The 13,744-nt window shown below is 41.7% G+C and overlaps 1 protein-coding gene across 1 annotated transcript; it reads left to right on the top strand.

Moving 5' to 3' along the window:
- The first annotated feature begins 6,110 nt into the window (after positions 1–6,110).
- LOC113652721 (extracellular calcium-sensing receptor-like) lies at positions 6,111–10,596 on the top strand. Its single transcript, XM_047822805.1, has 7 exons — positions 6,111–6,122; positions 6,827–6,984; positions 7,145–7,433; positions 8,129–8,881; positions 8,964–9,191; positions 9,401–9,524; positions 9,677–10,596. Exons 1-7 carry the CDS (start codon positions 6,111–6,113, stop codon positions 10,588–10,590), a joined length of 2,478 nt encoding a protein of 825 aa, XP_047678761.1. The 3' UTR covers positions 10,591–10,596.
- The last annotated feature ends 3,148 nt before the right edge of the window (positions 10,597–13,744 follow it).

Genomic DNA, 13,744 nt, shown 5'->3' on the forward strand with positions numbered 1-13,744 from the left:
GCATTGCTGCCAACAAAGCTGGGGGTCAGTGGATATTTTGCTACCTCAATGGGGTGGTGGAAAATGCAAACATGCAGCACAGACTTGGCCCACAAACCTATCATGGATCACCCACAACCGCCACCATTTCTTTTCTTGACTGCCATGATGGCCAGTGCCTCCTCATGAAACTGAGCAGCATATATGATGGCAGGGCCTACCTGCAGACCTTTGAGCATGTCCACTTTTGCAAACAATGGTACAGGGAGAACTAGGACCGCATACTCTATCCCTTCCACTCTGGGCAGGCCCAACGCTTTGAATCCTACTTTGCACTCTTGCCAGGGAGGATGCCAAATGTGTGGTGCTCAAGAGAGAGATGCTGGTGCACTGTTGCCATTCAAAGTATCTCCCTGACAGACTCGAATGGACACCTTGCTACAATTACATTTACATAATTTGGCAGACACCACTATCCAGAGCGATGTACAAAAGTGCTTAAATCTTTATCATTGGATACATTAACTCTAGTTCACTAGGTTACATACTTAAGATACCATGAGTCTAAAATACTGTTCAAAGTTTTTTTTTATGATATACATACAACAAACAGAGAAGGAAGTGCTAGTTGAAGGGTTTCATAAATAAGTAGGTTTTCAACCTACTCAGCTGTCTGGGCCCCTAGAGGAAGTTCATTCCTCCACCTTGGTGCCAGAACAGAAAAAAGACTTGTAGTAGATTTACCTCTTACCCTGAGAGATGGTGGAACCAGTCGAGCAGTGCTGGTAGATCGGAAGGTGTGAGGTGCAGTGAGAGGAGTGATGAGGGCTTTGTGTAAGAGGGAGCTGGTTCATTTTTGGCTTTGTAGGCCAGCATCAGTGTTTTGAATCTGATGTGTGCAGCTACCGGAAGCCAGTGGACGGATCGCAGCAGCTGGGTGGTATGCGAGATCGTAGGACGGTTGAAAACAAGCCGGGCAGCTGCATTTTGGATCATTTGCAGAGGGCGGATTGCGTTCAGAGGTAGACTTGCAGCAGTTCATTTCAGTAGTCCAGTCTTGAAATGACAAGAGATTGAACAAGTATCTGAGCAGCCTGTATCGGCAAAAATGGCTGAATTGAGGAGGAGTTCAGCCAAATGCTGGTGCTTTCCAGGTTGGAATCATTGAGGAGTCTGTCAGGTTCTAGTTCAACATCATTGTGATGGCACTGATGCCTGACAGCATCCTGAGGCTCTGCAACAACTTCTAGATGATGTTAAACAGTATCTGGCAAAAGCCCACTTATTATGCACATTAAACTTCAGCAAGTGGATTTTTGCAAGTGGCCCTAGCCTGTCAGGCAACTCCAGCCTCAAACACCAGCAGTTACTTGCAGAACCAGGTTCTCCCCTATGGCCTGCATGGAACTCCAGCAACATTTCAGTGCCTGATGGACATTATGCTGAGACCCCATTAACAGTTTGCAGCTTTGAACCTGGACATCCCAAAAGTGTTCTGCAAGGTTTGGCTTATGATGGGGCAGTGGTAGCTAATAATAAGGGAAGGTGACATGCTTGTAATGACTGGGAATGCCCAAAGCCAGGTTCAATCTGCAGAGGCTAAGCTCCCCAAATCATGTGACTAAAGCTCTACTGCTACACCAGGCAGGCACTGAAAAGACAGTCGAGGAACAGCACAGAAGTCTTAACTCCTCACTGTATGGGAAATTACCTCTCAGAGCAACATGCGTGACTGTGAATGGCACACGCAATGTTACGGTACCCCCACCCTAGGAACAGCCCCTGACGGTCCCAGGCTCATTGCTCGGGCTCACCAAAAAGCCCTAACTAGCTCCAGGTCCAGGATGTGACTTGCAGGGACCCACGAGCATTCCTCCAGATCATAGCCCTCCCAATCAACCAAATACTGGAAGCCCCCCCGCGATGTTGGGAATTCATAATCTGCCGGCTGAGATGGGGTGGGGGGTTGGGGTTTTGCCCGGTCAACATTAGGCACTAGATCTTCATGGATTAATTAATCTGCCACAGGATCTTGAACGGCTCGATGTAGCATGGGCCAACTTTTTGTACCCAATGTGCAACAGCAGGTCTTTGGTCAACAGCCAGAACCTCTGACCTTGGCAGAATATGGGTGCTGCACATCTCTTGTGGTTAGCCATGCAATTGCTCCTCTGAGCAGCCTTCTAGAGGGCGGTCTTTGCCTTCCGCCAGACCCTGTGGCACTGTGGGATTTGGTCTGCAGAAGGGACCCTGGAATCCCCTCCTGCTCTACAAACATTGGGGGGGGGGGGAATCTGGCATTCAAAAGGTCATATGCCAAGGGCAGAGTGACAAAGAGTGATGAGGGCATAATCGGCCCACATCAGATGTCTGACCCATTTGCCGGTTGGAGGCGGCCAGACAACAAAGGGTGTGAACCAAGTCCTGGTTAACCCTCTCTGTCTGACCATTTGACTCAGAGTGGAAGCCTCTGAAAATCGGCTAGGGAATTGGGGGCCCCGATCCAAGACTAAGTCAGAAAAAAAGCTGTGTGTCCATGTGAAGTGTTGTAACACAAGTTTCACCATGTCCTTGGCTGAGGCGAATTTGGACAGTGGGATATATTTTCCCGCCTTAGAGAATTGGTCCACTACCACCAAGATCACACTCATTCTTTTGGAGCGAGGCAGGCCAGTGATGAAGTCCAGGGAGAGGTGTTGCCATGGGTGGGACAGTATAGGCAAAGGCCGGAGCTACCCCTGTGGGTGCATCTTGGACCCTTTTTTTGGGTGCACATCTGGCAGGCAGCCACAAAAGCCCAAACATCCCAATCTATAGAGAGCCACCAGGAACTGAGCTGCAAGAGCTCAAAGGTGGAACTATGCTTTACTCAAAGGTGGAATTATGGGTTGAACTTGGGATTCTCTGCCGGGGGGCCCGCTGGTGGGAGAAGGTATCTAGTTTGACATTCTTTGAGCCAGGTTTGAAAGAAAGAGTAAAATCAAACCGAGCGGAGAATAGGGACCACCTGACCTGGCATTGGTTCAGTCTCTTTGCCTGCGGGATGTACGTCAGGTTTTTGTGGTGCGTCTGGATAAGAAATGGGTTCTTGGCCGCCTCCAGCAAATGCCTCCACTCCTCCAGAGCCAAATTAATGGCCAGGAGCTTGCGATCCACTACATCATAATTCCTCTCTGGCTTTGTCAGCCAGTGAGAGAAATATGCACAGGGGCGCACCTCTTCTCCTTGCTCCTGACTGATGGGACAGAACGGCCAATGTCATATGTCCTATGTCCTATGTCATATGTCATAACTCCTATGTCATGGGCGTCAACCTCCACTATGAACCCAAAGCACAGGGGCAGAAATCAACCTCTCCGTTAAGGCCTTGAAGGCCTCCTGGATCACAAAGTGGGCTGGCCAAGGTACTAAAAGCGCTGGAAAAAGTTAGTGAAGCCCAGAAAGTGTTGGACCGCATGGACTGAGGATCCTGAGTTGATCCATGCTCAGGGCAACCTGAGAGACCACAAAGCCCAGGAAAGAGATGGTATTGACATTAAACTGTGATTTCTCAAGCTTCATGTATAGGCAATTCTCAAGGAGAAACTGCAAGAGTCGGTGGACCTGTACAACATGTTTCTTAAACGAACTGCTGAAGATGAGAATGTCATCCAGGTACACAAAGGCATAGCAATTCAGGGTCTTCCCGAGGACCTTGTTAATGAGGCTCTGGGAGACTGCCGGAGCATTCAGTAAGCCAAAGGTCATCAACAGATATTCGTAATTCCCTGAAGGCATGATGAAGGTCTTTCACTCATCCCCTGCCTTGATGCAGATCAGGTTATATGTACTGCTGAGGTCAAGTTTAGAGTAAACTCTAGCTTGCTGCAGGTAGTCAAAAACTCTGGCTTGTTCCAGGCAGACATCCATCCTTCTTCCTAACAAAGAAGCAGCCTGCCCTTGCTGATGACATGGATGGGCGAATATATCCCAAGAATAAGGCCTCTTGGATATATTGACCCATAGCTCTATGCTCCAGCAGGGAAAGTAAAAACAGTCTGTCGCTGAGGGGAGCTGCGCCTGGAACCAGGTTAATGGCGCAGTCAAAGCAATGGTGTGGTGGCAGGACCTGGGCCCTCTGTTTAGAGAATCCCTCATGGAGTAGTGATTGGAAGTTCGGTTCTTTTCTGCGAACCGGTTCTTTCGGAGAGTTCGTTTTAATGAACCAGTTCAATAATCCAGTTCACCAGTTCTTTTACGTCCTGACGTAATGACGTAATTCACAATGATGTCATGACCTAAATTACTTCATCTCGCCGCTGCTGGCAGATATTAATACAATCAATTTAACACATTTGAAGAGTTTTTTTGTAATCATAACTTTAGTTGAATACGTTTCTTACATTTAAGTTTTGCAACTAAAACATGCAGTACAGGCATTGATGTGCAAAAGTGGGTGTTAAAGATATAAAGTTAATAAACTAATCTTCATCAACTTACAAAAACTTACAAAAAAAAGCATATTTTTGAAATGTTTCTTTCCTCCATCAGTTGTTTCAAAAACTAATGCAACTGAGTTAAACGCTCATACGTTGATAAGACATTAAATCATAACCATTTCCAATTGTTGCTGTACTGTATCAGTTCAGTGATTTACGCATGCGCAGTATCAACAGCTCATCAGTTCTCAGTATGTCAGACGCTTCTGAAGGAAACAGTTCTCAGTTCAGTGTACTGATGATTCACTGTATCAGTTCAGTTATTCAAGCATGTGCAGTATCAACAGCTCATCGGTTCTTGGACGTGTCCGAAAGAAACAGTTCTCAGTTCAGTGTACTGATGATTCGCTGTATCAACAGCTCATGGGTTCTCGGACATGTGCGAAAGAAACAGTTCTCAGTTCAGTGTACTGATGATTCGCTGTATCAACAGCTCATCGTATCTCGGACGCGTCCGAAAGAAACAGTTCTCAGTTCAGTGTACTGATGATTCGCTGTATTAACAGCTCATCGGTTCTCGGACACGTCCGAACGAGTTCTCAGTTCAGTGTACTGATGATTCGCTGTATCAACAGCTCATCGGTTCTCGGACACGTCCGAAAGAAACAGTTCTCAGTTCAGTGTACTGATGATTCGCTGTATCAACAGCTCATCGGATCTCGGACGTGTCCGAAAGAACTTTTGCGTGTTGATACACGCATGCGCAGTATCAACAGCTCGAGCTCAGAGTTCTCTCAGCACAACATGCCTCAGTTCAGTGTACAGGAGTTACATATACTCCGGGATATTAGTTTATTTAGAGTCGGAGGGGCTGTCAGTCATTACCGAAAGTGAGTAACTTTAGTAACTTGTGGATCAGCGCTGACTCAAGACGCAAACTGTTTGGAACGAATCAGTCCGATTTGGTGAACTGGTTCATCCAGTTCACTAAAAAGAACCGGTTCAAAAGAACGATTTGTTCACGAACTGGCCATCACTATCATGGAGGTCCCAGTAGTCCCCAGAGGGGGGAGGGCCCCTGCTGTTTAACGACTTGTTTTAGTCAGTGCCCTGAGGCAGGGACCTAGAGGTCTCAGAATGGAATGTGCCTTTGTGCTGAATTAGGCCCATTGCATCCAAGATGGCGGCGTGGCAGTAGCATGCAGCGTCCACTCCGGATTCAATATGTGCTATTTACATTTTTTAAGGTTTTATTTAGGCCGGCACTCCCGTCCATTCTACTCTCCAATGTTTGCTCCCTGGACAATAAACTGGACAACATCTGACTCAAACGCACTACATGGCGAAAGTTTAGAAACTGCTATGTCTTTGTTTTCACGGAGACATGGCTCAATGAGAGTTCCAGATGCCGCCATTCAGCTGGACGGGATAACTTCACTTAGAGCCGACAGAAATGCAGCTCTGTGCGATAAGATTTGCGGTGGTGGTGTGTGTTTACACCAACACAGAATGGTGTAAGAACTCTGTGCTTGTTTCTAATTACTGCTCATCGTCAGTACAGTTTGTGCACTTGTCGATGTAGCTGGGCACTGATGCCGTGTACTCCTCCAAAGCATGCACATGCCCAGACAATCCACAGCCACTTCCAGATTCAGATTCTTGGAGAGGCCCTACACATAGGCTTCCTGGAGGGCCTGGTCATTCCAACCCGAGATGGCCACCACAGTACGGAAATCAATGATATAGCTGGCTACCGAGCGTGCACCGTGGCATATGCGAAGCAGGGATGAGGTCAAAGCCCCTATTCCAATAGGGTGGTCAAAATAGCTTCGCATTGCATTGATAAATGAACCAACCGTAGGGAAGTCAGCTAGGCCCAACCAAATAGCCATAGCCCAGGACAGTGCTCTGTCCCTGAAAACTGTAAAATGGCACAGTACATAAACTCAAGCACTCTAATATGAATTATGAATATGAAATAGTTTACACTCCAATTAAATGTACAACTTTGTTCAAATAATTACATACAATTATCTGATATATCACCTCAGTCTTCTATAAATATCTATACGATTTTTGGAAAAGCCTAGGAGCAATATATATTCTTCCACTAGTGAGTGAACACATGCAAGAAATACAAGAATGCAAATAAACCTATAGGTTTTTCAGCACATGTACAAGCCAACAAGGTTGGCTGTAAATAATATTTTGGATTATGATGAATAATTTTAACCAGACAGAATTATGATGTGTGTAACATTCTGTCCCTCGATGACATCACCAAGCTCATAAAATAAATGGTAATACCCAGAACAGCCACTGCATGTGTATAAATATATGAAGAACATGGAGTTTGTGGACTGATCCAGCAAAAGCAGTGGACAAACCTTGTAATGTTATTCCTTGTATTACTCATTTATTTTTACCAGGCAAAGGGAGAATATTGCCATATTCTGGCAAACCCAGAAAATCCTCTGCTGTCTAAAGATGGAGATGTGATAATTGGAGCTATCTTTTCAATACATCGGGAAACACAGATGCAGTCATTAACATACACGGAAAAACCTCAAAGTTTAATCTGCAAAAGGTTTGTTATAGTAGACAATTTAACATGATAGTGATTTTGGGGAATCTACAGTTTTGTGTTTTGTAATAGTCTGCATTTATTTATTTTTATTATGTAACTTTACTTTTCATTTTGTAATAAATAATTTGAAATTTCATATCATTTTCATGTATATTTGTAGCATTGACCTAGGTGAATTACGCCTAGCTCAGACTGTGACTTTTGCAATTGATGAAATCAACAGAAACAACGGCTTGCTCCCAAATATCACAGTTGGTTACAGGATTTATGACAACTGTCTCTCAGGTTTGTTATCTATGAAAGCAGCCATGGCTTTTATGACTGGTCATGACATAACAGCAGATGATGGCTGCTCTGGACAAGCAGTAGTACAAGCTGTCATAGGAGAATCAGAGTCCACTCCTACTATAGCACTCACAAAAACTACAGGACCTTTTCAGATGCCAGTGGTAAGGAGCAAGTAATTTAATTATTGTTTATTAACAATGAATTTTATATAATTTAAATATGCATACGAGATGATCTTTATTAACAAAGAAATTTAATAAATTAAGTCATTATAATTATTTTAGTTATTTTTTAAATATTGTAATAGACCTAATTTGTGAGTTGGAGTGCATTTTGATGTTATACTGAGCATTGTGATTTGTGTGTAATACATTTTCCACTCGAGGCTCATCATTTGTTCATCCACTCTTTTAATTATTATTTCTCACGGTGCAACATCTTGATGCTCCAAACTCACAAATCACAATGCTCAGTATAACATCAACATGCACTCCAACTCACAGATTAGGTCTGTTACAATATCAAACAATGGATCTGAGGCATTATATATTTATTGTCTATTTATTTAATCTCTTTGCTATTTATCAGTATTCCAATCTGAGGTTCTTTGAATTAGAATTGAGGCTCAATATTTGTTTTCTTTAGTATCATCAGGGTTATTCTACCTATCAAGATCATTTACACAGGTATACAGTATAATTAGATGTATAGTATGCCATACATAAGCTTTTGTTTTGAAATTTTAAATTTTATTATATTATTTTTGGAAACATTGGACGTAGGAGAATTTTTGGTCTGAGAAGCACAGAAACACAAATGGGCCTTTTGGGTTTTTTCCCTGTCTTTCTTTCTTCAGGTAAGCCCTTCTGCCACATGTGAATGTCTGAGCAACAGAAAAGAATACCCATCTTTCTTCAGGACAATACCAAGTGACTACTACCAGGGTAGAGCTCTGGCATATTTGGTCAAGCACTTTGGCTGGACTTGGGTGGGAGCTGTGAACAGTGATAATGACTATGGGAACAATGGAATGGCTATTTTTCTGAAAGCAGCCAAAGAGGAGGGAATATGTGTTGAGTACTCTGAGAAGTTTGATCGGACAGTTCCTTCTAAAATGAAAAAAATTGCTGATATTATTAAGAAAGGCACAGCCAAAGTAATCATTGTATTTTTCGCGTACTTTGATATGAACATTCTAATAGAACAACTTATTCTAAATAATCTCACTGGCTACCAGATGATTGGTGTTGCATGGATTTCTGCTATCGGCCTACAAACACCAAGAAGTTTTACTGTACTTTCTGGATCTATTGGATTTGATGTGGGAAATTTGAAAATTGCTGGGTTTGCTGAATATGCTCTTAATGAATTTTGGCAAAAAGATTTCCCTTGCTTGGATAAAGATGGAAAGATGATTTCTCAGACTGAAAGCTACTGCAACAAATATGAAGATATAATTTATTTTAAAAACTATAGTAAAGATTTTTCAGACCTGAGATATGCAAATAATGTCTATAATGGGGTTTATGCTGTGGCACATTCTCTACACAGCCTGTTGAGATGCACAGAAAAGATTTGTGAGAAAGAGAAAAAAATACAATCATGGCAGGTAACAGAAGATAAGCAAAGCAGATCAAATCAACAGCTGATGTTATCCTGAAATTTATACTTGTTTTCTTTTTAATTTAAAGGTTGTTGAGTCTCTAAAAAAGTTAAATTTTACCAGTAAAATAGGAGACCATATTTTGTTCGACAGCACTGGGGCTACGGCTGCAAAGTATGATGTGGTGAACTGGCATCGAGGTCTCACTGGTGAAGTGGAGTTTAAGGTTGTGGGCTATTATGATGCCTCTCTGCCAGCTGGACAGCAATTTGTACTAAATCATGAAGATATAATCTGGGCTGGAGAGAAAAGAGAGGTGAATACATTATTCGCAATTTCCAAGTAACTGAAATTTATCAATAAATAAATAAAGCCCTTTATGTACCACCGATTCTACATGAAATATCTGTGGCACAGTATAAACATGTAAAGCTGCAAAGATTTCATTATTAAACATGCAGTTATGGCACAAACAGATAAAACCTTATTATTCCAAGGTTGTAGCCAAAATATATTGTATTTTAGAAGCCAAGGTCTGTGTGCAGTGAGAGCTGTCCTCCAGGAACCAGGAAAGCTGCACAGAAAGGAAGGCCTGTCTGCTGCTATGACTGTATACCATGTGCAGAAGGAGAGATCAGTAACCAGACAGGTAATTTCAGCATAACTAATATTCTCAGAAAATCTGTTAAATGTACGTTCTGTGTCCTTATTTTATTATTCAGGATACAGTTACTCATAAATGGTATTAATAAATAAAACCATATATAAAACCTAATGTTAACAACCTTAATTATTTTGCAGATTCAAATAACTGTGATCAGTGTCCAGGAGAATATTGGTCTAATGCTCTCAAAGATAAATGTGTTTTAAAGGTTGTTGAGTTTCTTTCATTTACAGAGGATATGGGGATAATACTGGTATTTTTTTCCTTGCTTGGAGCTACATTAACTGTGTTAGTAGCTATTTTATTTCTTATAGAAAAAGACACTCCTATTGTTAAAGCCAACAACTCTGAGCTGAGCTTCCTGCTGCTCTTCTCTCTGACTCTGTGCTTCCTCTGTTCACTTACTTTCATTGGACAGCCCTCTGATTGGTCCTGTATGCTGCGTCACACAGCATTCGGGATCACCTTTGTCCTCTGTATCTCCTGTGTTCTGGGGAAAACAGTAGTTGTGCTAGTGGCCTTTAGGGCTACACTTCCAGGAAGTAATTTAATGAAATGGTTTGGGCCTCTACAGCAGAGACTCAGTGTACTTGCCTTCACTCTCATACAGGTTCTTATCTGTGTACTTTGGCTAACAGTTTCCCCTCCTTTCCCATACAAAAACATGGACTACTACAAGGATAAGATTATATTAGAATGTAGTTTGGGCTCAACTATAGGTTTCTGGGCTGTGTTGGGTTATATAGGAGTTCTTGCTTTCTTGTGTTTTGTTTTAGCTTTTCTAGCTAGGAAGCTGCCTGATAATTTTAATGAAGCTAAATTCATTACATTCAGCATACTGATATTCTGTGCAGTTTGGATCACTTTTATTCCAGCTTATGTCAGCTCTCCTGGAAAATTCACTGTAGCTGTGGAGATATTTGCTATTCTGGCCTCCAGTTTTGCTTTACTATTCTGTATATTTACACCTAAATGTTATATTATTCTGTTTAAACCTGAACTGAACACAAAGAAAAATATGATGGGGAAAACAGCATCTAAATCATTTTAAGAAACAAACTTTTCAGATATATGCATTGTCATTTTTGCTGAAGAATGTTTATCTTTGAGACATTAAGTCAAATATAATAAACTAAATAACATTGTCTAATATACTTTATTTAATTAAATCTGATATGGATGTGCTTGTGACCTGAATAAACCAATCATGCAACAATGAGACTAGTTTCTTATTTCTGTCCATAGAAATATATTTTGTATTCAGCAACATGCATGTTTCTATAATCGATCTAATAAAAAGTTTTTATCAGCACAAATAATTGTCAATGTCCATGAGAAAAGAGAAGACTGCTAAACTGCACATTAGCATCCAACCAAAAAACAAACAAGCAAATATATACAGATATAATGACAGAATTGAACATAAACTTCACAAACAAAATATGGTTGTAATAGATGATGAATAGTATGAAATTTTAAAATGCATCTTCTGTAGTCTCCATCCAATCACTTGTGGGCACTGTTGCCTGGTAGACCATCTCAAGACTAGACAAAACCGTTCAAACAATTTACCAAGTATCCTTATTTAGTCTCATTCAGATAAAGGAAGCAGAGCATGCGGAATAGAGGTCCTAGAATTGATCCTTGAAGGGCCCCATAATTAACTTGCAATAAACTGGAGGATTCACCATTTAATTCTACAAAATGGTGTTGATTAGACATGTAGGATTTAAACCAACTTAAATCCTGTTCCTGAATACCTGTGTAATTTGTAAGCGATCTAGGAGAATGTTGTGATCTATAGTGTCACATGCAGCACTAAGGTAAAGGAGAACTAATAGGGACATGCAGTCTTGGTCCAAAGCTAGGAACAAGTTGTTTGTAACTTTCACAAGTGCAGTTTCTATGCTATGATGTGGCCTGAAACCTGACTCTTCGAAGATATTGTTCTCCCGTAAGAAGGAGCTCAGATGAACAGACTCAACCTTTTCTAGTATTTTAGACTTAAACGGAAGATGAGAAATAGATCTGTAATTTGATAGTTCATTGGGATCTAAATTCTGTTTCCTAATGAACGGCTTAATAACTGCCAACTTGATTTAAAGACGTAACCTAAAGATAGGGAGGAGTTAATAATATTAAGAAGAGGCTTTATGGAACACTTCTTTCGGTAATTTAGATAGACTGGGGTCCTTTGAACAAGTTGTTGATTTAGCTGTAGTGATAAATATCTAATTCTTCCTGTTCTGTACTTGTAAAGCACTGTAGTTGTGTGTGTAGAGCTTTAGGTGAGACTGGGTCACAAGGTGCTCTCATACAGTATGTTGAACATCAACTTTGTTCCTGGTGCTTTCAATTGTATCAGTGAAGAATCTTATAAAGTCCTTACTACTGAACTGTGATGGAATGTTGTGTTCGGATTTCTGTTTTTTTTGTTAATCTAGCCTAAATAAAAACCTAAATGAATGCTAAATAAAAACCTGGGATTGTTCTGGTTATTTTCTATGAGTTTGCTCAGGTGCTCAGCCCTACCAGCTTTTAGTGCCTGTCTATAGCTGGACACATTGTCCTTATATGCAATTGTAAAAACCTCTTATTTAGTTTTTCTCCACTTTTGCTCGAGGTTACGGGTTTCTCTTTTGAGGGTGTGGATTTGACTATTATACCATGGCGCTCTGGAGATCATAAGATTTAAATCTATCCCGTGTTCTCTCAGTAACAGTGAGGAAATTACTAAAGATTGTGGCCAGTCTGATGAGGCTCATGCTTATAGATATATCCTGAGATGATTTCATTTACAAAAAGTACTTTGGGTGCAAGTGATCTAATGATCAGAAGCCCAAACTTTAGGAACTGTTTTTGTTTGTTTCTTTGGCATTTTTCTGTTCTAATTATGGTAAGATTATTTAGAGAACTTTTCATGCATTTACTTTATGATTTCTATAGGATGGGCTATATGTGCATTTGTATCAATGAGATGATGAGGTAAAGGATGGCTACTGAAATTTAGATTTAAATTGTAATTTACCAGTCAGAAGGTGTGCAGTGCCCTGGAGATGTGTACCGAAAGGATTCCTGCTTCAACTCTGCTGGGATGCAGTCCATCAGCACAAAATAGCCTAGGATGCTCCCAGAAAACATTCCAGTTATCAATAAAGAGTAAATTTTGAGAGTGACATCATGACTGTAATCATTCATTTAAGGCAAAAGGTCCACTGAGTTTTTTGATTCCTTGCTGGAAATAACAAAATGGCAAACAGGGCTCTAATGACAAATGAGAAAAGGAACACATGACTAACAACAACCAATCACAACATGACACATTATACCAGATAACATAAGACCAAGGAAAGCAAAACACAAAACAATATTAAACAGACTAAAAAATAAAATATTTGAAAACCAGAACATAAAACAAAGGCCAAAAGCAATGTGACATAATCCGCCCTCTAAAGGCGGCTCCAGACCCCCTTAAAGAATCCTCCACCCAAAACAACAAAAGTTCTGGGAGTGTGGTGGAAAAATGGTAACAGTCTTGGGGGTCAGATGGAAGGCCAGGCCCACGAATCAGGATTGGAGCTGGAAGCACGTGCAATGGTGGGCCTGCGCTATGCAAAAATAGTAGTCTTGGATGAAGGAGCAGTGGTGGACCTGGAACATGGGGTAGTGGTAGAACTGGGATGTGGAACTGTGGCTGGCCTGGACCACAGAGCAGTGGGTCATGGTGCAATGGAGGCCCTGGGCCATGGAGCATTGTCAGACCTGGGAAGTGGAGCAAATGGTCCTGGCACAATTGTGGACCTAGACTTTGGAGCACTGGAGGACCTGGGCTATGAAGCATTTGCAGACCTGGGTAGTGGAGTTTACAAATGACCTCCGTGGTTACGGTATGTATGGCAAATGTGAGACTCAGGAATGAACTCCGTGCTCACATTATAGCATAAGTGAGAGTTGGCATGACAGGCATGATGTGAGCAGGCGCTGGCATAGCAGGTATGACTTGAGCAGGCGTTGGCATGACAGGCATGATGTGAGCAGGTTATGTCATGACAGGCATGACGTGAGCAGGCTTTGGCATGACAGGCATGACGTGAGCAGGCTTTGGCATGACAGGCATGACGTGAGCAGGCTTTGGCATGACAGGCATGACCTGAGCAGGCTTTGGCATGGTTGGCATGATGTGAGCAAGCTTTGGAATGGCAGGC

The sequence above is a fragment of the Tachysurus fulvidraco genome, chromosome 13 (assembly GCF_022655615.1).
Source record: "Tachysurus fulvidraco isolate hzauxx_2018 chromosome 13, HZAU_PFXX_2.0, whole genome shotgun sequence".
In the NCBI taxonomy this organism is placed as follows: Eukaryota; Metazoa; Chordata; class Actinopteri; order Siluriformes; family Bagridae; genus Tachysurus; species Tachysurus fulvidraco.

Excerpts from the sequence above, each read along its gene's own strand:
- LOC113652721 (XM_047822805.1), top strand. Across the intron at positions 7,434-8,128 it reads GACCTTTTCAGATGCCAGTG|GTAAGCCCTTCTGCCACATG; the intron begins GTAAGGAGCAAG and ends TTCTTTCTTCAG. Across the intron at positions 9,525-9,676 it reads AGAGATCAGTAACCAGACAG|ATTCAAATAACTGTGATCAG; the intron begins GTAATTTCAGCA and ends ATTATTTTGCAG.